We start from the raw sequence: 26,605 nt of genomic DNA, 5'->3' as shown, positions 1-26,605 counted from the left end.
ATAAAACTTCAGTGTATTCTGTGACTCTGGAGGGTGTAATCAAATGCCAAACATCTTTTAATCATGTTTATTGTCTTTACAGGACACAAAAACGGGCTCCTGAAACCATTCATAACATTTAAATACTACGGCCAGTCAGTTTGGATGATGGGTTGGAATGTAACAGCAGGGAGCACTCTTTCTGCAGGCCTCAGGGTGGCACCAGAGCAGAGGTGACAGATGACTTGACCAAGAAACCTTTACATCACACTTAAAACAACATAAGACAAATACTACAAACAATTAGTGCAAAATGGACGCTGAAAGAGTAATCCCAACCAAAGAGCAGTATAACAGCTCTCCCTTTCAATACACCAAAATAAACAGGAGCAGGGTGCAACTAATCTTAAAATCTTTGGGACTTTTATGCTACATCACCTACCAATTTCTCAACAGTTAAGTGTATCATAGGATATTTTGCCTTTCCCTCACCATTAAGAGGAGCAAATAACAGCCAAGGAGAATTAGTGCATGTATGACCACATAAAGTGGCTTCAGAACACATTCGCCTTGCAAGCAAAAGATCCCGGGTTCAGTCCTAAGAGAAGACAAATCCCTTGGGGAATGTGTCGGAATTCCCCGAGGAATTGAGGTGGTGTGAAAATCTGCCAAATTAACTTTGTGGTGCTACCTGCAGTGGCGACGCTTTGTGAATAAGGGAGAAAAATATTATTTTTATCATCTAAACGATAGTAATACAAGCCCTCTGCAACTATAGAGTGGCGTGTCGCTTAAAATGAGTGTGAGTCTGATTTGTTTTCAATGAAAGCATCAGGGAGAATAGTATTAAATTAAAATATGACAAACTAAAACACTGTAACACCTAATTTAGACAATATAGCTTTGTGGTTTTGGTGAGGCTACGGTTCAGTTGCCCAAAACCTCTAGAGTCAATGGAAACATGTGCCTCTGTTCTACGGTCTCTCCACCTCAGAGAGCAGCAGAAGGACCCCGACACAAAATAGAGTAGATATTATTGACAACTATATTGCCAAAAGTGTTCACTGACCCACTCAAATCATTGAATTTAGGTGTTCCAATCACTTCCATGACCACAGGCGTATAAAATCAAGCACCTAGGCATACAGACTTCTTCTACAAACATTTGTGAAAGTACAGGTCGCTCTCAGAAGCTCAGTGAATTCAAGCGTGGTACTGTCAGTTGTTATTATAATAAAGTGGAAGCATTTGGCAATGACAGTAACTCGGCCAGAAAGTGGTAGGCTACATAAAAATCACAGATCAGGGTCAGTAGATGCTGAGGTGTGTAGTGCACAGAGACGGCCAACTTTCCGCAGAGTTAATCGCTACAGATCTGCAAATTTCACGACCTTCAGATTAGCTAGAGAATAGTGTGTAGAGAGCTTTACAGATTGCGTTTCCATGGTAGAGCAACTGCATCCAAACCTTACATCACCAAGTACAATACAAACCTTCAGATGCAGTGGTGTATAGTATGTTGCCACTGGACTCTAAAGCAGTGGAGGCGTGTTCTCTGGAATGATGAATCAGGCTTCTATATGTGGCAATCCACTGGACGAGTCTGAGTTTGGCAGTTGCCAGGAAAACAGTACTTGTCTGACTGCATCAAGCCAAGTGTAAAGTTTGGTGGAGGGCTCTGTGGGAACAGTGTGGGGAGGGGAGGGCAAGGTCCATAAAGACACGGTTGAGCAAGTTTGGTGTGGAAGAACTTGACTGGCCTGCACAGAGTCCTGACCTCAACCTGACGGAACACTTGGGATGAATTCGAGCGGAGACTGTGAGCCAGGCCTTTTCATCCAACATCATGTCTGACCTCACAAATGTACAAATTCCCATAAACACACTCTTAAACCTTGTGGAAAGCCTTCCCAGAAGAGTTGAAGCGGTTATAGCTGCAAAGGGTGGACCGACATCATATTAAATTCTGTGGATTAAAAACGGGTTGTTCAAAAGTGTGTGAAGCCAGACAAGCAAATACTTTTGGCAATATAGTGTATAAGAATGATCAATTCAGATCAATACAAACCATGAAAGGTAGAGGTGGATTGTAAAGTGGCTTGCATATGCACAGCCCTATTACAGATATGGCAATTGTGGAGTGTAAAGGGGGAATCATCTGATCTGTGACTGCAGCTGGGCTTGATTTCATAGCCAACGTGTTAAGCTCAATAAATTACATCAGCAGCAAATGAGCTACATGTGGCAAAAGTGCTGATCTTCTCCAATTTGCATCCAACCAATTACAAAATAATCCAAATGTTTCAAATCCATGCCAGTATTTTACTGCTACCACTGGATTTGTTCCAGATATACATCAGAGAAGTACAAACTATAACCTTCACTGTATTTAAAGTCCTTATAGAAAATTCTGTTTTGGCTGCAGCTACACAGTCAATCAATAAACACTGACGCAAATCAAATCCAAGCTGAATTTCTGCCTTTAAATTGCAGTCTAGAATAGATATTAAAAATCAATATGTGGAATTTGAGCTTCTCTCCCTCTCTTCAGTTGGAACTCTACCATTAAAGGGCAACTGCCGCGTTCCCTCCCCGAGCAAGCCCTCCCCTTTCTTCTACATCTCAGCCTTCACAGATACAAGTTCAGAGCACCAGTTAACACCTGCCGACCGGCACCGCAGTGAGCAGCAGATAGCGGCACTAAAATCATAAATAAATTAGGATGATTTTTTTTTGAGCGGATGATGAGAAATTAAAAAAAAAACAAAAAACAAACTCGAGTTTAGTCATTCCTCAGTCGTGGCTAGCCTCGGGGTTAGTGAGACGTGATCTGCGACCAGAAACATTTACATGAATTATTGCAATGACTATGCCATACCAATATTAGATCAAAACTATCAATGTGATACACATATAGGACAAAGACTACAATGATATGGGGTAGAGCCCCCACTTTTAGCTCATCATTTAGGGAGTGTCAGGCCCTCTTGTGTAGTGCATATATAAATCTATGTTGTAGGTCTGTAGGGTTGTAGGGTCTTCTCCCCTGCAAAAGGCAGGTATTTGAGCAGCTCTCTCAGGTGTGGGGACACAAAGGGCAACACCTTGTCAGTGCTGACTGAATTCTGCTGGCCCACAGGAAAACATGAGTGGAGGAACTATCGGATTTGCTAACGTCACAACAGAAGAAGGCCAGAGGAGAGAGGCCAGCTTATTTTCGATGTGACCCCCTCCATTCTTGGGTTCTTCTGTTCACACAGTCCGTTTGCCTCGCCGTACTCCGACAGCGCTGCCCTCTAGGACTCGGACTCAATTCTGTGAGCTGATGAGACAAAAACACACTAGTAATCTGAACACGGATGCAAGCAGATGCTGTGCTGTTGAATACTATGATAAATAATGTTACTCTTAATAGTCTCGCATACTAACATTGCTTGGGTATCCGTAGCGACTCTGTGTCTGCAGAGATGACTTGGTGCAAGACACCCCTGAACTGGTAGAGTAATTTTAGACTCTTCTCTTCGCCTACACAAGGGTCGTAGAAACCGGGCAACCCTGACTGCACACAGAGAAACAGTTTAAAAGAAATGCATGCAGATGTACATCAGATGCGGAAAGAAACTTTCGTTTGGTTTGACGCACCTTAGAGGCCTCAGTGAGGATGAGTTTGGAGTCTTTGACGAGGCACTGTAGAGGCACGGTCACATCGATGACTTTGGCTTTCTCCTGCTTCTGGCTGGTGTCTGACACAAACGTCCCATACCAAGCATTCAGGATGATCAAGCCTAAAAGGTAATATACGTCCATCATGATTGGCTTCACAGCAATGACGTTATGGGAGTCAGACAGACAGGATCTAAAGTTACAGTGCATTATGTAGTGTGACAGCTACTTTGACATGTGTTTCAAATATATGGATTCTTACCAAGTTTTGAGTGGATACAAACTTAAAGAAATATCAGTTTTTCCACACTGTGCAATGATTTTGTGTGTGCGTATATACTCTCACCCATCTTGGATTCTTCTGCTTCTATGATTCTCCTCACAGACTCCTGCATCAGCAGAACCTGCAGAGGAGCCGAGGGAGAAAAAAAATAGGGAAGGCAGGAGGGGAGAGGGGGGTTAGAAAGAGAGCAAAATCAGGATAGGATTGTAGCGAGCTTTTCTGGCGAGATTCAGTCATGAGTTCATAATGAGGAGAGCTGAACTCAGAAACAATGATCAATTATCCCCCACACACAATACAGAACTGTGTTTCAGCATGCGAGTACTCACAGCAGACTCTGCCTCCTGCTTCTTCTTGGCGATGTCTGTGGCAGAGCTCTTCCTCTGCAGCTCCAGCTCTCTGAGAGGCACAGAGACAGACAACAATCACCCGCTGGGATTCACATTGGAGGCGTCTGTGATGACAGTGTAAGCATGAAAGAAATCCCTCTAGTATTAACAACACCCGCAATAGAAATGCTGCTCTTTTTTCCCCCCTACAGCAGAGTTGATCACCTTTATCTGATGTGTAAAGTTTGGCCATCATGCTTTTCATTAAGTGTAAAAAAAAAAAACATAGATCAAATACAGAAAAGTAGAGGAGAACCAGGTGATGATTAATAGAAAATTATCTTTTCTTATTTACGAGTTTTTGAGAACAAGCCTGGAACCAAGAGTTTCTTCTGCTGGGACAATGTGAGATGCTGTTTGAGGCAGAGGACATTTACTCACTGTTCTTTCTGTGCTTGTGTGTACGGGATAACGATCAGCCTGTGGACGGCCATGTAGACCAGCAGAGGTCCCACAGTGGCATAGAAGACGGCGCTGGGCAGCAGTTGATCAGTCAGATGGACTGGGAACAGGTATGTTTGATTTGCACGTGCCAGCCTACATAAGCCCAAATGTAAGCACACTCTTATAAGATAATCATGCAGTGAGGCAAAGACACACAGTAGAGTGAGACCACACTGTAGATGGCCCGTACTTGATCTTGAGTGTAACTCCCTGCGGGACCCCAATGCTGACAGTGGCTGACAGTATACTGTGTCGGCTGATCTTTCTCTCTGCTCCATATTCTACCACAGTGCCAAACCAGCCTGTCCTAGAAACACGGGGATACAAAAGTGAACAGGGAGATAAATGAAACTAGGCAGCTAGTAAAGAGAATAGCATGGCCACAATTGGACTTTTAGAGCTACTATAAGTGGTGATCACTGTTGTGAGAAAACAGCATGTTTTAAATGTTACATTACCTTTTAAAATAATGTCTCCATTAATGCAACAACTACAGATCATGTCTTAATCTGTATTAGCTCTGTGAATAAGCTATTGTTATGATATTGAATATGCTAACAAGAAGAAAAAGTAAAATTATATTTCTATAACTTTCATTGTATGTTTGAATAAAACCAAACACAGCATAAACATGCAACTGGGCAATGACCCCAAACACAATATCAGCAAACTATTTTTTGCATGTATAGGACACTTTTTACACACATACTTCACAGATCCTTTAACTTTGGTCTGGTCTTCATCCTGGAACTTGTACTGGTAGCTCATCATCAGGTAGGAGTGTGGCACGCCCAGCTGGACAATGCAGGTTGGAAAGCCAGGAGAACAGCAATAAAGAATAGAAATAATAAGGAAAAAAATGATCAAATTAATAAAAGTAATGACGTAGTACTGCTGCAGCCTTTGTGTGCATGCTTATCTTTGAATGTACCTGCAGAGCTAGAGTAAAGTGGCTGCTCTTGGTGTCTCGGACAAGGCTGGTAGTCATGGCGCTGTTGGGCCCCCAGCGCCACTGAAGATAACCCATGGTGTTCTGATCCAGGTGCCGCGCTGTCATCAGAGAACAACTCGGTCGCAAACCTCGAGGTGAGAACTGTAAACCGCACTGGGCTGTCATGAAACTGAACAGAAAAAAAAAAAATCATACAGAAAGGAGATATGAAAGGAGAATGCAGTTTTGCAGTTTGACGCATTATTGACAAAAAGTTGGGTCTTACCACCGTGGTGTGACATTGCGAAACACCTTTAACCCAATAAGAGGTCCCAGTATGTCTCCCGCACCAAACTCCACCTGCAACAAATGCAGATGCAAGTGCACGGAAAGAAGAGATTGTAGAAGGCTACAAAAACTGAACCTACCGCCTTACGCATTACATACATCATGTCTGCAAGAATTACCAGCTTGCAGGTGTATGATTCCCAACTAGTTAAAGTGCAAGTTACATCAAAGTTTCCATTTGGTCTTCAACCAAGGAAGATCTGTACAATCACTTCAGCTTAAAGGTGCATGTATTTAAGGTCACAATGACCTTGATCATTGGCCACCACATTCTACCCAGATTCTCCTCAAATCCAGGTGGACATCTGTGCTACATTTTTAAAAAATTCCTTTAAAGCATTCCTGAGACAATGTGCCCAAACACCTGGATAGACACACAGACTTCCTCAGAGGTATAATGAGATGGATGGACAAGTTCCTACTCATTAAAACAAAACGTTAATGTGCTTCTCTCTGTAAATGTGTCTGCTTGTGCGTACCTCCCCCCAGCCCTTGGCTGACATAACCCTGCGCACGGTCATGTTAATGTTTCCTCCTCCGTTCCCATTATGCGTGGAGAGCGAACCAGACAGCACTGCTGTGTCAGAGTTCGTCAAAGGAGCCTGCAAAAAGACAGACAGCACAGAATACCGATGTGATCTTGGCTCAGGCTAGCACGTGGGTGGACGGTAATGGCTAAGTGAATGTTTGTTGTACCTCTATAGACTGAGAAATATGCATCTTGTTGATTTCAATATGAGGAAAGCCTCCTCCTGGCATCTCTTCAAAGTCTTCATCATAGCGGTCAAACAGGTCCGTTGCATCCACACCAACGCTGATGGTGCCCTGAATAATGATGCCGTGACAAACAGATTGACAGGATTAATTAAGAAAAAAGGAAAAGAGTGGGAGACATAATGCAATGAACGTGGAAACAGGGCTGTTTCGTGCTGTTATGATGCTGCAAACCTTAGGGTTTGTTCTTTGCTGCAGTCTCCTCTCCTCTCTCTCTCTCTGTAGCCTTTCATATTCCTCTCGAATTTCTGCCGGTGTCCTCTTCCTCTCCACCACCTACACAGAATCACAAAGTGCAGGTGACGCAGACACAGCACTCAAATGCAAGAAAAGTAGATTATGTTTGGAAACATACCTCCCAGCCTTCCACCTCCAGCCCTTTCTTCCCAAAGATGTCATAGATAGCTCTGGAATGAGCATCACTCAGCACTGAGCAGAGGGAAAGCAGATCCCGAAGACAGACAATTCATTTCACTAGTTCAACTATACCTACTAAATGCCTTACAACTATGAGATTCCTCACCTTCATAAGCTTGGTGAACCTGGTTGAAAAGTTGCTCAGCTTGTCTTTTCAGCTCTGGGTCTCTGTGTTTGTCTGGATGGTAGAGCATACATAGCCTCCGATATGATGCCTTTAGCTCCTCAGCTGTGGCCTGTGGCAGGAGACAGGACAAGAGTCACCCCCTGAGAATGGCTGACTAATTAAACTGATTAAAACAGCAACTGTTGGGTATTTTTGCCTGAAAATAATTGCCACAGCCTCCTGAATTAATGTCTGTTCAATCAATTAACTGACTAATCAGTTAATTGAGAGCTGAAACACCACTGCTGCATTAGTGCGTCCAAATTCAAGAGTGAAAAACAGTCAGCAGGCGTTTACATTAAAAAGCCATTAACAAAAAGCGTAATAATGCACTACGCGTTAAGCTAAGGAGTCTGCCCCTGTGTACCTAATGCTATCTAATGTTACTTAGATGAGCAACTACAATCCACACAGCTCATATTCGCCCCAGTTTTTAGGAAAACTCAGATTTCAGAGGATGTTCTTCAAGACGATCGTAGCATTTCTGCCAGCGCCTACTTCCATGTAAAGTAGATAGACAGCCTGCCGGTGTTCGACCGGTCTCAACCTCTAACGACGATGGTGCCGACTGAGAGAAGCGTTATTCGGTTGGAGGATGAGAGCACACGGGCTGCAGAAGGCTTTCTCATTAAAACCCAACACAGAGGTCACAGCAAAAAGTCCGCTGACGTCGGACATCACTGATAAACACGAAGCTAACCTTACCTCTTTCCTAACGTTGAGCAGTGAATAGAAGTCCTGATTGTTAGACTCAATATCATCATCTAAGGGAGCCGCCATGTTTGCGTTTGGTCCGGTTCGGTCCCGCCCACTCGTTCAGTGTTCTGGGAGCTCATTGGTCAGTCACAGGAGGAGCCGCTGTCTTTCTGTCGTCCTCTGCTGGCTGTATACATACAAGGAGAAAAGGGCTTTTTATAAAATGTATGTTGTCAGTTTATGACTTTTTTTTGTCATCCTTCAATTTGAATGTGCGCCAAACACTCACCTGTGATTGGCTATGACAGATTTCGGGGTGTTTAACAAATTATGTACTATCTAAAAAGAAGTACAGTGGAAGAAATAATAAATAAATAAACAAATAAGTAAATAAAATCTTGTTACTGGCATTGGTTCTTGGCCTTCTAGTAATTTAAACATTTCACAATCTGTGCATCGCTAATAATAGCCTCTTTGAGTCTACTACTTCCTTTCCTTGGACATTTCATTTTGCAGCCTTATATTTCTACACTATATTTAGAAGGAGAACTGAGTACTATGTACTCCACTACATTTATCCTTAGATAAAAGACCAGAATCAGATTTTACAACCAAATCACTGTTGATACCCTCAGAGCTCAATGACTACAGGCTAGTTGCCAACTAAGACATGGGTGAAGACATCTCTTGACCCTCTGCAGTTTGAATACAGATTAAATCTGCAGTCATCTACATACTACAGAGAGCGACATGGTGAAGATCACCCTCTTTGATTTCCATAGTGCATATAACATGATTCAGCCGCTGCTGCTGAGAAAGAAACTACAGGAAATGTCAGTAAATGCACACATTCAACAACTCATGAATTACTGACAACCAAAAAGACCAGCTGCAGTATGTGAAAATGTGCAGTGCTCTTTGAGATCAGGTGATATGCGGTACAGGAGCTCCACAGGGGACAGTGCTGTCTTCATTCCTGTTCACCTTGTACACCTCAGACTCTCAGCACAACTCCAGGTCATGCCACCTACAGAAATACTCTGACAGTTCTGCAGTGGTTGGATGTATTAGTGATGGGCAGGACGAGGTTTGCAGAGCGCTAGTGGACGGTTTTGTAGAGTGGTCTAACAGGAATCCTCTGTTTCTGAATGTTAATAGCTCAGAAGAGAGATGGTGATCAATTTAAGAAGGAAACAGACAGTTACACGACCCGTGTGGGACAGGATGTTAATGTGGAGGAGTACAAGTACCTGGGCACCTGCATTGACAAAAAGCTCAAATGGAAAGTCAACACAGACTGTTCAGGCTCTGTTTTGCTAAGGAAGCTGAGATCCTTCAATGTGTGCAGCAAAATCTTGGAGTTTTTTCTCACTCAGTTGTGGTGAGCACAGCGTGCTGCTGCGGGATGAGAAGCATCAGAGCTGGTGACACGGATAGACTGTATAATTGTTTAGGAAAGCTGGCTCTGTTATTGTCTGCAACCCGGAATATTTTTGAAGCTAAAATCACAGAAAAACCTTAACCACCCTCTGCACCACTCACTAGCAACATCCTTAACCGAATTATTCAGCTTCCAGAAAGACCACACATTATTATTATTATTATTATTATTATTATTATTATTATTATTATTATTATTATTATTATTATCATCATTATTATTATTATTATTATTGATCAACTGGCCATGTAACAGACTGGCTACCTGTTCTGGCTGTACCCCGCCTCTTGCCCTGTGAATTTCAACTGTTGCAATGAAAGAATTTCCCAAATATGGGATAACCTATTTCTCATCTCATTTATAGAAGTGCGTATACACTTCCACACACCAATTAAAACATATATAAAACATTTACCCCCTGGATTAGCTCATGTTAATAAGTGAGTATATATTAACATGAAACAGGTGATATTACATGAAAAAAACCTAAGACCATCATGTGATTCACTCTCTAAACCAGGGCTGACAAATTCATTTTACTTCATGTCAGCCCAGTTTGATCTTAAGTAGGCTGGGACTACCAAAACCTTTGCATAATAACATATGAAAAAACAAACACCCCAGTTAATTTCTCTACAAAACACTTTGAAAACATTTCTTTCTAAAAGTTGCATTTAACCAGCCATTGCTTTACAAAAAAGGTGAAAAGTCTGAAATTTCTTAAGAAAAGTACGTCTGACATGGTCATTACACCGTCATTGCATGTGCATTACAATTTAAAGATCATAGTGAGGCTATAAACTCACAAAACCTCCACATGTGGAGTTTTTGTGGGGAAATAAAAGTTTTTTGTGAGTGTTTTATGTCTTTATGATCCAAACAACCTACCGGGATCTAACATTTGTTATTTTCTGTACATTTTCACTCTTGTATAATAACGCTGGCATCACACCAGGAACAATATAAATCTCTCATGAAAGAAAAAAACACATTGAGTTAATAATGACTTGATCACACTTTGCAAAGTCATCCAGTGGGCCAATTGGACCCTCTAGTGGGCCGCTTCCAGGCCCCAGGCCATATGTTTGACACCCCTGTTCTTCACCATAACACTGGACAAGTGCCAGTGATTACTCATGTATCCAGTACTCTTGAAGTACTATATATTTTTGGTTAAAAAGTAATCTCATCTTTGGCTGAATAGAAAGTGCCATACTGTGTTGGTATGAACAGTGAGCTCCACCCTGACATAAATAACATAAATGCAACATTAAACATTTGCTTTCTTTCTTATTACACCGCTACACGTTTGTCGTTGTCGTTCACCATCTCTGAATTCCGCTGATCTCGAGTACCTAGTGTGTCTCTGCACCCCGAGGCTGCGCAAAGCACACGTAGCCGAGGACGAACCATTCAAAACCTCTGTTTTCCGTGAAGCGTGTCTGTGGAGAGGATTGTCTCTGTCAAACACAAGGCTTTGGTGCAAAGGCGATATTCTACCCCGAGGCACAGAGTGACAGTGTGGGCTGGAAACGAGAACATAATGATCCCAGTTAAGCCCTACTATTTAGAAAAGGATAGCATCGCATAAAACGGCAGAATTATAAATAGCCTGTCAGTGAGGATATTGTGATAGGCTCGTTATAAACTAAACTTTACGCAAAGATATCAGCAGCGACATTTCATCCCGCACGCTGAGCAGGAGGACGAGTATGGAGGAGGGCATGTTTTTTTTTCCTTCCACCCCACAAGTTTTCATCTGACCTGCCATGGCTCCCATTTAATAACATGGCTCAAAGAAAGCAGGTAGTGAGTGCACGCAGCTCTGTGTAGGCGCGTGTGGAGCTGTCCTTTCAGCACCGCGAGCTTCAGCACCACGGCGAATGACAGCACCCGGCAGCCCACGCGCGTCAAAAAACTCTCTTTCAGGCAGTTCTTTTCATTTAGATTCAAGAGGGGTTCATAATTTATGGCGAGACGCGACCTTACATCGCATTTTCTCAACAGTCCACTGGGTTTGCGTGTGAAGAAATGAGCGCGCGCTCGCTAGCGAGAGTTTCTGTGCGCGCGTAACGTATATGTGTGTAGGCCTGTTGTGCGCGTGCGAGTGTGTGTGTGTGTGCGCGTGTGTGTGTGAGGGAGAGAAGATGATGATGAGCATGATGATGATGCTGTGGGAGGCTGTCAAGGTGTCCTCGAATACAGACGTCGTTCAGTGACGTGAGAGGGGTAAGAGGGAGAGAGAGAGAGAAAGAGTGCGCGTGAACGGCGAGGAGGGGGCGTGGTCAAGGGGAACAAGCGGAGGGATGGTGAATTCCGCGAGTCACCATCACGGATCCCCGCTGTCAGTCCTCTCTGTTTGGACCAATAGCCGCGCTGAACGCGGCAGGCTCACCCTCCCCACCCCTTCTTCTCAGCCCCGCCCCCCTCCTTGAGCTGTCCTCGTTGTGCACGCGCGTGGTCCTCCCCCCCACCTCCCTCACCGGCACCACCACCATCACCACCCCCCCCTCCCACTACCACTAGGTCGAGTCGAGGAGGAGGAGGAAGAGGAGGAGGAGGAGGGATGAGGCGCGCGGCGGAGGGGAAATGGCTGCCGAAAACAAGCCGGAAGGTAAGAGAGAAATAACGGTTTTTATTTAAGGTGCCGGAGTCCCGCTCTTCGGGTTTCATGCGAGGCTAGGAAGGGACGGAGGGATAGAGGAGGGCAGAGATAGCGGCGGGGCTTTCCCTCTCCTTTAGCCCGTCCCGAAAACACCGAGGCTGGTGCTGAACCAGCGACTGTGTGGAGCACGGTTAACCGAAAGCAAATAAATAACAGGAGGAGAGTTGTCCTGTCGGTGGGCTCTGGCTGATTCGGGATACGGTAGTTTTTCACCGTCCGATGCTTGCCAGCGTTTCCCCCTCGAGTAGCTGGCTTATGAATGCTTTTTAAGCATTTAGCATTAAGGGGATGGAGGATGAGAGGAAAAGAGAAGAGTGGTTCACGCTGAAGGAATTCAGATGCTGCTCTGTGTGTGTGTGTGTGCGTGTGTGTGTCCGTGTCTCTCTTTAAGCATAAAGTAGACCACTGAATTGCTAATTTCTTTCCTGACAGGCACGCAACCTCCTCGACCAGCTGTGTATTTATTTAATCACAATCGGTGTGTGTTTCGGTGTGTGTGTGTGTGTGTTTTGTCCCTTCAGTGTTAATGTGTCCTTATGGTTGCTAAGGCGCTGAAGGTGAGAATTTGGCTGCATATAGGTTTGGGAGGGGTTGGTGTGTATGTGTGTCAGTTTTAGGTCATAATGATTCCAGCCCCCCCCCCCCCCCCCCCCCCATTTGTGGTCGTTGTTTGTTTGTGTTTTTACTCCCTTAAGTAAACTCTTGAGGTCGTTATCATCTCTCACACACAGTCACCATTTCATTGAGACTACTATTTATTCATTCATGAATTATTTAAGGGTTGCAATGTTATCTCTGTGTCAACTTGTGAGTTCTTTACTCGTGGTGTTTGACATTTCTTTATAAATACCCCCTGGTTGTTACTCTGTTCACAGCGCCTCTTTCGTTTTGTGTCTTTAAAGCACTGCTGATGCCACGAAGGGTTAAATTTACAAAAGAGGGCAGCAAACTTAGCAGCAGACTGTGTTGTAAATGATCAATGGCTCTCTAAACGGGGTCTGTCCCCCTCAGGTGTCCCAAATTAATTTATAGTAGATCATAAAATTGTGTTGTTTCATTAAAAAGTGGATATATATATACACAGATGGGGGACCATTTATGCCAACAAAACAAGCATATTGTGTACATTACTCCCTCCCTTTGTGTTGGCCCAATATAAACCCTGATATGGCTATGACACATCCTGTCAATCTGTCATGAAACCAGTCATTTCTCTCAGTGTCTAATAGACAGTTCTTGCTGTTGCATACCTTTCATTATCAGCTTGCTCTGAAAAGTGATGTTACACCTAAACCATCTAAATTGTTTTTAGTTTTTGTGAGGCAGTCCTGAGAATATCTTCTCCCTCGCCTCAAAAAGTTTGAGAACCCTTGCTACAGACACCACAGTTCCTTAGCAATTAAAATTAATTAATTAATTAATGGAAAACTCTTTTTTTGGGGGGGGGGGGGGGTTAAATAATCAAAGCTGTAGTAAAATTGTCAGCGAGAGCTTTCAGCACTCTCTCCACTAGGGAGCAACACTGAGCAAGATTTCTCAAAGGGGCAATTTTTGGCAACACTTGAACTACCGTCATGCATTTCTGCAGTACATCGTGTGTACAGCACTTAAAGTCAGGCACGCATATACATACATCCATGCGTGCAAGCAAGCATGCAGAGTGTTGCCAAAGGCGAAAGGAAGGCTGTGGGTTGAGAGTCCCGTTGCGTGAAAAGACTAGAACTGTTGATGAGACAAAAGGCCCATGGGCAGATCAGCAGGCAGTGTACCACATAAATATTAAACCTTCCCCCCTGCCCATACTATACCCTACCTACTCACGCAAACAGATTTACAGTGTGTTGGAGTTTTATCCATTGCCCCTTCAGTGTTGCGTGTAGTCTGGGTATAATGATTTAAAAGTCTGAGCCTTGCTGAATGAAAGCCAAATGAATTGTGGCGACGAAGGCAGGAGACAGCCTTCCACTCTTCCCCCTGCCTGGTAGATGTGGATGGCACCAGTGGGCATCAGAACAACATCCACCATATAGCCTGGAAGACCATCTCCCTCTGTGCTGGTTGGTCTACTTTGTATCATAGCAACAGTGGTCAGGGAAACAGAGAAATGATGAGAGTGAAGAGAAACTAAAGCTGGGAACAAGTTAGTCACACACACAGAGGCAGTGTATCTTCTGTGGCCAATCGATCAGGGGACACGATGGATGCAAGTTAGTGGATCAGAAAATGGATCAGCCCACATGCATATCACTTGGAGTTTTGTTTCTGGGCTTTAGAGGAGAAAGATTGAGGTGAGGTGTACGACTGCCAAGGAAACCAAAGCCTGAAGTGTCTCCTAAATATGTCCCTGTTTTTTTTTTTCTTCTTCTTCTTTTTCTCTTTTTGTAGGACTGAAGAAGATAAGAAATCCAGAGCGAATGGTCAGGATTGCTGTTGGCTACACTGGACACACCCCTCCCAAGAGTGACGACACTGAAGCCAACAGTAAGAGTCACACAAACACTCTTGGCGCAGTTTGTGTGTGCATGTCTGTCTGTGAGGGTGTTTAAGTGCCACCCGCACATTTGTCTGTAGCACAGGGTGACTCTGGGAGCAAGCATAAAAGCCTTCTGGCAGAATGATGCGATGCGGGAACTGAGGTCTCCTCCTCATCTGCTCTGTAACTGATCACTCTTACGCATACGCACAAACACACATACACACACTATCTCTATTTCTCTCTGCTGAGACGTCATTCCAATTCAGCCCTGTTACACATCATGTTTATTCATGCATGCCAGTACAGTATTAGTGGGCACACGCACACACTCCTGCACATAGCCATACAGAAGGCAGGGCTTACTTTGGCTGTCAGTAGTTTATTGTCACACCTAATCTGTACACATGGCATTATGTATCTATAATCCTCAATGGGCCTTGTTAAACTAGAAGTGAGATGGAGTGTGTAATCTGGGGTCGGTGCATGGCCGCGGATGTGTGTGAGTGTGTAGCAAGCATGTGTGCGATTGCTTTTGTCTGTTAGACAGACTATAAAGGCAATGATTGCTTTGATTGGCTATTGATTCCAGAGGACATGGAGCAAATGCATGTGTGTGCCTCTGTGTGCATGTGTGTTAGAGGGACAAATTGGAGGAAAATAAACAGATGCGAGGAGGAGCAGACGGACATTTAGTGAAGTGATGGCTAGCAGTGGAGGGGGTTAGGAGTGTGGTGGTTGTGGTGGTGGTGTTGGGGGGTATATTTAAACACCACCCACCCCAACAACAACCCTGTCCACCCCTTACTTCAACCCCTTATTCATTTCTGCACCAGACCATGCTGAACAGGGAATGAAAGCTGGACTGAATAGAATAGAATAGAATAGAGGGTTCTATTTCTGATGACTGTTTAATAAAAACCAAGGCTTCCCGAGCCTATCCCTGTCTCCTATCTGTTCTCACGTCCCAGCTGGAGGATTACTGGAGGAAAAGTTTATCAGCAGAATGATAAAATTAGCATGCACGCCCATCTCTCTATCTCCCCCCCCTCCGCCCCCTGCTCTCCCTCTTTTTCTCGTCTCTCCTCCCCTCTTCCTGCACTCTCACTCATCCCATGCCACCCCCACCCCCCAAACCATCTTCTCCGTGCCCTGGCTCTCCCTGCTGCCCTCCTCTCACCCTCCTCCCTGCCATCCCTCTATCTAGCTGCTGTGCAATGAGCCTTTCTTTCTGTCACATTAATTTCATCCCGAAAAGGGGGAAAATGTGAAAATTTCCCCTGACGCCTCCTAATATCAGTAGGGGGAGAGTTAAGAGTTGCATTTGGAGCGTTTTTCTCTCTCTTTACTGAGGAGAGTTTTATAATTAACTGACAGCCATCTCACAAGGGCATTGGCTTGTTTCTGTGTTAAATATGGAGATGACAGTTTTATGAGGTAAAATATTCATCAGTCGGAGGCCGCTCTTCTGTGTGATTCCAGTCTAAATGGTGGCATTTGATAGTGTACCCAAAGCAATGTTTCACTTTGGTCGAACATTTTCGGTCTTTAGCTCACATACCTCTATATGACTTAATGAGCCATCAGTTTCACATTAGCATTCAGGCATTGTCACTCTTTTGGACTCGTTTTTACTAGATTAGCAAGTGAGTGAGTGATCTGTGTACACCCAGAATTTGTGGCGTGCTGCTGAGGGACTCGCACGAAGCAATGCAGGTATTGAAAGTGTTTTATGATTTTAAATACAAATGTAAAGGCGAACAGCGTCGGATTTTCATATTTAGATGTGCATTCCTTGGGTCCCAGGATGCTTCATTTTCCTGGGTAGCCAGAAAACAAAAGACAAGTTTTTACCCCATGTCACACAATAGTATGGCTCCACCGAGAGTCATTTGGAGCAGATGGAAAGGACGATTGCAACAGCACTGAGGCTGAATCTTTTCAAAACAGGGACGCATTCTCTAGTTCAGGATTGTTAGAAATACAAGATACAACTCTTTGGGGTGTAAAAGCTCATCAGCTTTCAACAAATCTGCAAAGTTGGTCCTCCGTTCCTCGTTAGCAGAGTAAATGCGAGGACAGGTTAAGATGATGGTTGTGTCCATGAAGGTGTGCTTTGAAAGGGGTTTGGGCACCAAGGTCACTCGTTTAAAAAAAAAAAGAAGAAGTCACTCTGGGACAAATACTGTGATGTGTGTTCTTTGATCAGCAGGCACTGCTGTATGTGTCTGTTTGTATGTATGAGCATGCATATGTGTATGCATGCGTGCGTGTTTGTGTGTGTATGCGTGCCTGCGCATGTGCAACGGGCTTGTTTGATGTGGTGGTTCTGGTACATTTCAAAGGCGAGGCTCTGATGAGAATTCTTCAGAACAGCAGAGGAAGGGAGGGGGTTATAGCCAGGAGGGGTGGGGTCTAAACGCTGATTGGCATTCATAGCAGAGAGGCTGGAGTGCTGCTAAAAAAGAAATTAGGCTTTAACTAAGCTGCACCATTCAGCTGTTTAACTAAGCTGCTGCACAGTTCAGCTGTTTGAAATTCTGTCTTCTCAGGCCTTCTATTAATAAATGCATAATTGATTAGGGGGAGCATACGTGCCTGAACACACTTCCTACTGACACAAACACACACACACACATGCTCAGATAGCTACTTACACTCACACACACACTCACACACACACATATAGCCCCTTCCCCTGTCCTGCTACAGCAATTCTTCTTCTTCTTTGCATCTTTGTGTTAGTTTGTTCCAGTCTCCCAAATTTCTTTTTTTTTCTTCATTAACAGCATCTTTCTGGCTCCTTGTCATCTTGCCTCTCTCTGTCTCCCATGCTGACCCTCCCACCTTACCTATCTGTCTTTTTTCTCTTGCTCTGTCATCTTCCCTCAGGTAGAGTATAATTCCTATCTTCCCAGGGGAGTCATGAATGGACGCCCTCTACTCAAATGCTTATCAATAACCTTTGAGTGCTTGCTCGCTTTGACTTCTGAGAAGCACACCCGTTGGGAACACACTCACAAACACATAACAGGGGGTCTGTCTTTGTGTGGACACACTGGTGAGGTGGTATTTTCCTGAGGCTGAGACTTGGTGGATTTTATTTTATTTATTTATTTATTTTTTTACCTTCCCTGCACCTATTCGGTATTTTGGTGATTCTCCGCGCACAGCAGTAGGAAGAGAAGCACAGTAGGGGTAGTTTCACTGGTAATTCAACACCAACAATCAGCTTTGCTGTCAAGTATGACTATATTTCTGCCGTGGCGATCTCATATAGCGCCCTCCACAACATTAATTATACTGTATACTGCATAAGGTATAACTGTCTGTGGCTCTCAGCCCTTTGGTTCCTCTGCTAATTACGTAAATGTTTGAAAACGAGCCACAATTATATTGTTATGTAAAAAAAAAAAAAGCAGAGCAATTTTCTAAAAAAAAAAAGCTTGGCCCTGTAGTTTTTAGAAAACATTAGTCAGGAGAAAACAGTGAACATTTGGAGGCTATTTTTGCTCAGAAAAACAATGTATGTGGGACTGACTCAAAATAAACTACAGTGTCTATTTTGAATTCAGTAAAGATTCATCAGCCTAACACAAATATAGCCTGATATTCACCTCGTTGACTGCCATCCGCCAATCAGCAAAGAAGGTAGCATCCATAATTCCTTTTAAAAAGGCACTTGGGTTTAGAAGCTTGTATTTCTGAATTTTCACTCATGTAAGGGTGGTGGATGATGAATAAATAAACACACAACAAAATTAACCTGCAATGTTTTTTTTGTCGAGAGTTTTTACACATTTTCTCAAAGAGGTTGTAACCAGAGGCGAAGAAATCTGGCTAGCATTTTAATAAAAATCAATTTTGGCACCTTTTAACTAGTATATCCCAGTTCATACAATCACAGAGTATAGTAAACTTGACTTCAAAACTTACTGTTTCAGTTTATTGATACTGTCACAATTTGGGGATATTAGTAATGAATATATTCAATATTGATAAGGTAGAATTTATTGTGAAATTAAAATAATACAGTGGTTTTATTGTAATGACTAGCTGTTGGTTAGTGAACCCTTCAGGGACCTATATGTGTCAAGTGTGATTGCTCCTGTCCTGACTGTAGGAGTTTGCAGACAGACAGACAGAGATTATGTGCACTATAGTAAAATAAGGTCTAAATTTCAATAGTGGGCATTTTGTTTATCTAGTGTTTAGTAACACTAGAAATACGGAGATTTCTATTGAACAGATTAACATAGACGCATTACCCTATGTGTATGTACATGGTCTGATCCTGCTTACTCGCGCGTCACTCTGCCTCCTGTACAAGAATATTAGTTAAATCACAGGGAGAGCTATTCTGGGTTCTCCACTTCATTACCAAACTGTGTGTGTAACACTGTGGGAAAAGCATTGCTTTTAATGGGGATAAGTAATGCCCCTGTGATTAGCTGTGATTGTTATCAACCCCAAATGCACTGATAATGTATGATAATGGATTCTTCTTTATCTAAATCTGTTTGTGGGTGGGCCCCAGGTGCATCTTCACTTGCGGTCCAAAAGTAACCCAGCCGCCACTCCCTCTGCAAGCTTAGCTATTGTTAACTTGATTACCTCGACTGGAGGACTTCTGTTCTCCTTTTCATGTGTAGCACTTTGAATCACACATAGATAATAAGCTATATTAAGGCCCAGTGACATAAAGATGATGTGGAAATATTAAACCCAACTTCATCGGTTTCTCATTCAGACTTCCTTGCAGACATCTCTTTCCACTGCTATGCCAAAAATATTCCTGATAAATCTCAAATATCCCACTCAAGTACAAGATGGACAGAACACATCTCTCACATCAAACCTTTAAAATTGTACTTATAATTTTAACTCATAATTTTCCTTTGCCATATCCAAGAATTCTGCTATTCTGCTCAAGGTGTCTTTGTGTCTAATGTGCAATTAGTCCTCTCTTTCTACTCGTCTGTCATTTATCCTGTTTAATCTTCTTCTTTTTTTTCTTCCCTACCTCAGATGAGCCCGGCCAGTTGAAGATTTACCTTCCTAAGAAGCTGCTAGAGTGTCTACCCAAATGTTCCTCTCTGCCCAAGGAGCGCCATCGCTGGAACACCAACGAGGTGAGAATGAGACACACTCAAGAGGGAAATATCTGTGACAGAAAGATGAACAGTGTTTTTGTTTTTTTCCTGGCTGGTGACTCATCTCTAACTAATGTCACATTGAGAGATGAAGAGGAGGTAAACAAACACAATGGCAGCTTTTCATTATGGGATCCTAAAACTGTGACACTGGGAAGTAACAAAAAAAAAAGCCCAAAAAACAACCATCAGCAACCTGAACTCACAGCGAAAATCTGACAGAGTATAGATTCCATTTGGCATGTTGCTGTCTGTTTTTCTTTGTAACCCAAAACCATTCTGGGGTAGGGCATAGGAAACAGCGGATTTGAGGTCTGAAACAATAAGGCTTATAGGCTGAAAAAACAAGGAATGAGGGTACAGATATGATTGTTTCTAGTGCTGCGTTTTACTAGGTTCAAAGAAGGTCTGGTCAGTAAGATACATTTTTTGCTATGGAACCAGAGAAAGTTGATAAAACTGTTGTATGTTTTTGGCTCCAAAGCAAACACAGCTACCATTCATTCATAAAGAGCAGAGATCGCTTTGCTCTAGGCCAAAATTAGCATCATCTTTGCTGTGTGAACAATAGATAACTTAGCCAAGAATGTAAAATTGGGTCAAGTTAGGTTCGGGACAGCTATTTACTTAGGGCCAAGGATAACCCTGAGATGAACATTTTGGGCGTGCGAAAAGCTTTTCAGAGTTGCATGTTGTTTCCAGACTTAAGCTGTTAGCTTAGAAAAGTGTCTGATGGGTGGAAATGGTTGCAGGCATTTATCGTCAATACCTCCTTGTTTATGCATCGCACAGCCCCTCCACTGGTGGTTTCCTCCATCCATTGTGATGTGGTTGGCCTCTGCTGAGACATTTTCTCCATGTGCAGACTGTGCACTCCATTATGGATGTGTGTTTGTGTTATTGATTACCAAGTCCAGCATTATTATGCAATGCAAAGCTGATTTGGCCTGTGGTTTTTCTCTCAGGAAAGTCATTACATTTTTCATGCAATCCATCTCAATGAAGGTCATACTGGGAGTTAAGCACGGTGCCTACTGAACAGTGTGTTTGTATGAATAAGCAGTGTGCATGTGCGGTGTGTGTGTGTTTGCGGTGTGTTTCAGAGCAACGTGACTGCTACCGGTTAGGGACTTCCACACATCAGCCAACCACAAGCAATTGTGGACAATGCTCTGAATTAGACGAGCACACCTTGTTTCTGCCCCTTTTCCTGGCCTTACTCCCTTCTTGTCTCCCTAAGTCTCCCTTCCAACTCTTCTCTCTCCATCTCTTTCTGTCTCTACACCCCCAGTACCACTGCCCCCCCTCCACACACACACCACTCCCCATGCCTCTCTCTCCCTCTCTGATGAGGAGGTGCAGGCTCAGTTCAGGGGGAGGTTGGTTGTCCCTCAGCGGATTTCTTCAAAGCTCCTCTTCCACCCAGGCATAAAGTTTTCCGCATACTTAAACAGTCCATTGTGTCTGCTGCTCCTCTTGCTTAGTGCTTTCTTAGTGGGAGACATGTGTATGCTCACTGTGCGTTTAGTGCATGTATGTATTTCAGCCTGTGCATCCGGCGCAAGGAACCCTAGATTATTGCCATTGATTATTTTGAAGCTGCTGCGACAAAAGAATTGATTTTTTCCCCTGTCTGTTGACTTTTTTTTAATCTGTCTGAATTGCAGACATTCAAAGAAATCTACCAGTTTTTGTCATCAGCGTATAGGATATTAAATTAGCATTGTCCTGAAATTTTATCTGCGTGTACTGTTGAATGTCCACAATAGATTGTAATGCAAAACATTTTTAGATGCGGGGTTTCTGGACCAATCAGCTGTCAAGCCAGCTGTTAAATTTGGAGATTTTATTTACTTGGGCACATCTCTTCAATATTTGTATGCATGTGTGTGTGTAATTATTTACTGTGTAGATCCATTTGTGTGTGTTTCTATATAATTCTTTGTTTCCATATGTCTGTACATAAGCAAATCAAGAATTGGCTTTGGGTGTCCTCATCGTCAATGGCTTTTGGGTTTTTACATGCTGTTTATAAAAGCCATGCAGAATCAGGATTATCCTTAGTTTGTGTGTGTGTGTGCGTGTGTGTGTGTGTGTGTGAGGCTACGAAAAACGAGCGTGATAGATAAAGAGATTAAGACTTCGTTTGAGCGAGAATGCCTCTTATTAAGTCAGATTCAATCTTTACATGTCTTCATCTGATATGTCCTTAGTCTCACCTTTTTCTTGGCATGTGCATCACTTTGCAAGTGTGTGTGTGTGTGTGTGTGTGTGTGTGTGTGTGTGTGTGTGTGTGTGTGGCTGTGTGTGCATGTGCGTTTGTTTCCCTGTGCGCAAAAGGATCTCTGTTTTGTCACGCATGGCTCCCCCTGACACCTTGGTCTCCCACAAGCACTGAGCTGTGACCCCATACATTTTTTACCCAGGCCGTTCCTCCTGCTCTCTGTCCTTTCCTCTCTTCCTTCCCTTTCCTCTCTCTCTCTCTCGCTCTCTCTCCCTCTTTTGTGTATCTACTGATGTGTGAAATTATTCTGGGATGGAGGGATGGATTCCTCCCTGAAGGGCTGAGCGGAGGCGTGAGCCTTTTGTTCAATAATAGATTGGGGGTGTATGTGTATCTGTCCATGGTAATAGACTATGGACTAGTTTTAGATAACAAACCACACTCAGGTGGGCAGACTGATGGTGAAGCCTGTGTTATCTATCCATCTGGAATTACTCGTTGTTTGGTTTCAGCAAATTCTTCGGAGCACCACCACGAGGAGGCTATCAAACTTTTGAAATGTAGACAAAGACCAACTTTAGAGTTTCATCGTGTGACTCAAGCTCATGAAAAGATATGATTACTCTTGTGGGGACCCTTGACATCCTGGCTCGTATATTAAGAAGCCAGACTGAGATGAATACTAAGTTAAAAAATTCTTTTTAAAGCTCCAGTTCAATATGAGACATGCACACACACGCTGTGCAAATGTGCATGTCATTGTGTGGTCTAATGTGCATTTTAAAGGCTTCTACTTCAGAGCTTCTCCCCCACTATAATTCAAATGATGCAACTGTCAAATGTGTTGGTACAGACTTCAGTGCATCACACAGATGACAGTTGCCTGTGCCACAACGCGTCTGCATGTGACTCTGCTCCACATGTCGCTCGACTGTACGAGTGGGGGGAAAAAGCAAATGTGAGAGCGGTACTATTTTGTCCTTAATGATATGAAACAAAATGCTCTGAAACAGGCAGTGTTTTTGCCGTAATGCGCTGTTCTCATCGTGCAGAGATGTGTACGTAGCTGTGTGGTGTGATGAGAGGCTCATTACCGGCGCTCACACGCCCGTTGTCTGGTTGTGTTGCTGCATGACAATAACGTGATAAGAAGTGGATCAAAAATCATATATGTTCCACACCATCATCTGCCTCCTGTGTGTGGGTGTGTATCTCTTTTTGTGCATAGTTGTTCTCATGGTAACCGATTGTGCATGAGTGTGTGAATGTGTGCGTGTGTATGTGTGTGTGTGTGTGTGTGTGTGTGTGTGTGTGTGTGTGTGTGCACGCATTTATATTTGTGTTAATTATATGATTGATGATGCATGTGCACCATTCATGATTTTGCGGCACACTTAAGGTGATAGGAGAGGGATTGCAAGTGGTATCAATGAGTTGCCGATCATGTCAACCAGACATGATAATTAAAAAAAATAATAGCAACAACAATAATAATAGGTAAAGAGCAGACATCTCAGGGAAAACTGTCAGTAACCCACTCACACGTGCGTGCTGTAGTGTCTCAGCTTATGGGAGCTACAATTTCTAGACCAAACAAAGCTTGGGTTGCTGGTGTGTGAGTACGTGTGCATGTTTAATTTATTATTAATGCCATTACTGTTGTTTGTGAGCCATTAAACAGATACATTGGATTAAATATGCACATACACAGCACTCCGCTGTTTGTGGAGATATTTCCTGTTTTTCCAATGTGGCTAAAACATCAGGCAGGAATGTCTGAAAAACAAGTTACACTTGGGGGAGATTGGCAGTTGTCAGTTACTAGACGATGAATCCATTACGGAAACCCTGAGTGATTATTGCAGGCCTCTCTGTTCCATTCAGACTGTGGTGTAGGGAAATAGGTGTTGTGAGTATTACAGCTGTTCATCCCTGCATTCATATTTGTGAATGTGTTGGAATGGTTAGATAAAATTAATTTAAATGTTTGAATAAGCACCAAGTAGATCTAATATTTTAATTTGTTACATGCTGTGTGAAAAAGTACAAGGAAAAACAGATTTTCATAGTGGAATATTTGCATAAAGATTTGCAGTCATACAGTGCTCTTGTGGGTGGAAAAAAAATTCACACAGAACTAAAATTTTACAGCTAAACCTAGAGTAAAATCCAAAAGTCCAAATTAAATATTCAAGCACTAATTTTGCATTAATTGGGAAGATCATATAGTCAAAATCAGCAGCTGTCCTAACAGATAAGTTGATTACACAGAGCCGCCTGAGCTCTTTACCATCCCTTCAGTTATTCCTGCAAGCTGCTTTGCAACCCACATCCACCCCAGCTCCTTCTTTTTGTGTCTGAACTGTCTGACCTCCCCACCCCACAGACCTATTCCACTAAATAAAAATTACTGCAGATGGCTACAATAGTCTTTATTTAACTAGAACGGTCCCAAGTGGCTGAAAGGTTATAGTTTCAGCTGAAGCTTGATTGGATCAGTCGGAGGCATGGTTATTACATCATTAGCCTTATATGAGCAGGCACATACCGACCTCCCACCAGGGAGACAGGCGGTGTAGGGAAATATCCTTGAAAACACTTTTACAGTTCAGAAATATATATCCTATCAGCACATCATTTCACAGTGAGTTTCCCCTTTGTATGCACAATTTAAACATCACAATTTCGATGGTTTGGGCTCTTTCACTCCATGTTACTCTGACTTGGAGCTTTGGGTGTCTGAATAAATTCCCCCCAAATTGTCATACATAGTAGTAGAGCTGAAATATTTGTCAATATGTTTTTTAATTAAATATTTTAATTTAAAATATGTAAATGTACGCATTTTTACTTTTCATTTAGGCGAGTACCACTCTGAGGATTTTGAACCAATAATTGACCCATTTTGTTGTTATGTAACCATCTCCAGGCCTCAGTGTCATCGTTGTCTGGCAACAAAAAAACAAAAACAATCATCCATCCATTATTCCATCTATCAATTTCTTCCATTTATCCAATTCCTGGTAGAGGTGGCTCTGGAGCCAATCCCAGCAGATCCATTCTAGCACACTTATTTTTTCCAGTGGGGGTACTCCAGCTGTTCAGTCATACAAGCCACTGGGGTGGACAGTAAAATACAAAATAGTTTAATTCACTATAACAAAAAAAGATACTGATTTTCTGTTAGCCTGTCATCTTGTTTTCTATCCAGGAACAGCTGATGGGAATTATCCTGAACCTTTTGTATAAATCTGGCACGCTTGCATTATATATTATGGTGATATTGACTGATACTTTGTTATTAATTAATTTATGCAGCTATTAAATATACAAGTAGTAGTTTAGTCACTATTTAACTTTTTAAACTATTTATAATTGAAATCGTTCCATGTCAGTGTTGGAGCTTATCAGAATGATTTAATGTTGATTCTCTCCCCTCCAGAGAAATGTGTTCTTCTGACAGCTGCACCCACACAATACCACACATGTGTAACTCCAAACCTTTTTAAAAAAAATCAGGGACTATTTGTGCAAATCTTAGTCATTTGTTTTGAATTGTCAGGCACTGTTACAGGCACAGTCCTCAAAACAAAAAGCCCAAACTATTCTTTTTCATTTTCAGATTTGGTGATGCGCAGCTACAGTCCTTTTGACCCCATTTTCTTTCCAAAGTTGTGCCCTTGATTTTTGACATTGATGTGCAAACTGCCAAAGTGCAACACAACCTGGCACAGGTCGTGAAAGGCTCAAACTCCTCCTTTCCTCCTTTTGGCCGTGTTAGTACATAGACAGAAGTATAAGGGTTTTGGAAACTTATAGAAAGTTTTATTTTTAAACAAAATGAGTGTGCTGCCTAAGTATTTGTTAGATAACATGTTGGTGAGAAACTTTATCCGTGTCAGTGTGTGTGTGTGTCCCAGAGCCTGCCTATGGCTGTAACCTCTCCAGTTGACATTGAGCTCTGTGCTGTTGCCGTTTACCAGAGTAAAGCATAGTTTAATGAGGGGGCAAAGAAGCCAGTACACACACTCACACATGCACACTCATGCATGCTACATACGTCTACACTCGCAGACATGCACACGCAGGACCAGAGGGGTGTTTCACAGCTCCTTGTGTTTGATTCCCATTCTTTTATTTTTAATCATTCCTCTGTCTTTTGGGTTGAGAAATATTTTATGTTTGGAGAGCGCCAAGTTATAATCACTAATTAGTCCTCCAGGCTCTCTCGCTTCATCCCCCCAACCCCCACCCCACCACCCTGCTTTCTTCCCATCTCTCTCTGAGCCAAGCATAGCCCAATTACACCCAGCGTCACTTTGTGTCTGCTGTGACTTCCATTTTCCACTTCCATACTGTCCTGCTGACCCGACCGGAAAAATTAACCAAAATGTAAAGAAACACAAAGAAGTAATTGCATCCATTCTACTCAAAGATTAATATCCCTGTTGATAAATGTAATTATTCAGCAAGCTTTTGCAAACAGGGACGTGCATGGTAAATTCTGCAAGTTTTAGCCATGCTGGTATTTTAGCCCGCACAAGTTCACAAGAAGACGA

At 42.9% G+C, this 26,605-nt stretch overlaps 2 protein-coding genes across 9 annotated transcripts in view; one reads left to right on the top strand and one right to left on the bottom strand.

The window, feature by feature from the left end:
• Positions 1–52: 52 nt before the first annotated feature.
• On the bottom strand, positions 53–8,502 carry LOC113022711 (dnaJ homolog subfamily C member 11). Of its 2 annotated transcripts, none has more exons than XM_026168413.2 (16): positions 8,100–8,502; positions 7,335–7,464; positions 7,167–7,240; positions 6,986–7,087; positions 6,734–6,862; positions 6,517–6,639; positions 5,976–6,049; positions 5,690–5,879; positions 5,468–5,553; positions 4,949–5,065; positions 4,696–4,851; positions 4,255–4,324; positions 3,989–4,046; positions 3,622–3,764; positions 3,409–3,538; positions 53–3,301 (listed from the first exon to the last, which is right to left on the bottom strand). In XM_026168413.2, the coding sequence occupies exons 1-16, from the start codon at positions 8,172–8,174 to the stop codon at positions 3,276–3,278; spliced, it is 1,683 nt and encodes a 560-aa protein (XP_026024198.1). In that variant the 5' UTR covers positions 8,175–8,502; the 3' UTR covers positions 53–3,275. The 2 variants fall into 2 exon arrangements, with proteins under 2 accessions (XP_026024198.1, XP_026024199.1); XM_026168414.2 differs by lacking the exon at positions 8,100–8,502 and adding an exon at positions 7,893–8,021.
• Positions 8,503–11,995: 3,493 nt separating this feature from the next.
• Positions 11,996–26,605, top strand: part of LOC113022709 (calmodulin-binding transcription activator 1) — a 55,651-nt gene continuing 41,041 nt past the window's right edge. For all 7 annotated transcript variants that reach the window (XM_080301364.1, XM_080301363.1, XM_026168410.2 and 4 more), the window contains exons 1-3: positions 11,996–12,145; positions 14,582–14,677; positions 19,698–19,801. In XM_080301364.1, coding sequence (XP_080157490.1) covers positions 12,121–12,145; positions 14,582–14,677; positions 19,698–19,801 — 225 coding nt within the window. In that variant the 5' untranslated portion in view covers positions 11,996–12,120. The remainder of the gene's footprint in view (positions 12,146–14,581; positions 14,678–19,697; positions 19,802–26,605) is intronic.

The sequence above is a fragment of the Astatotilapia calliptera genome, chromosome 5 (assembly GCF_964374335.1).
Source record: "Astatotilapia calliptera chromosome 5, fAstCal68.1, whole genome shotgun sequence".
NCBI lineage: Eukaryota > Metazoa > Chordata > Actinopteri > Cichliformes > Cichlidae > Astatotilapia > Astatotilapia calliptera.
Note: the sequence above shows the minus strand (reverse complement) of the source record. Positions and strands in the feature narration are given on the sequence as shown.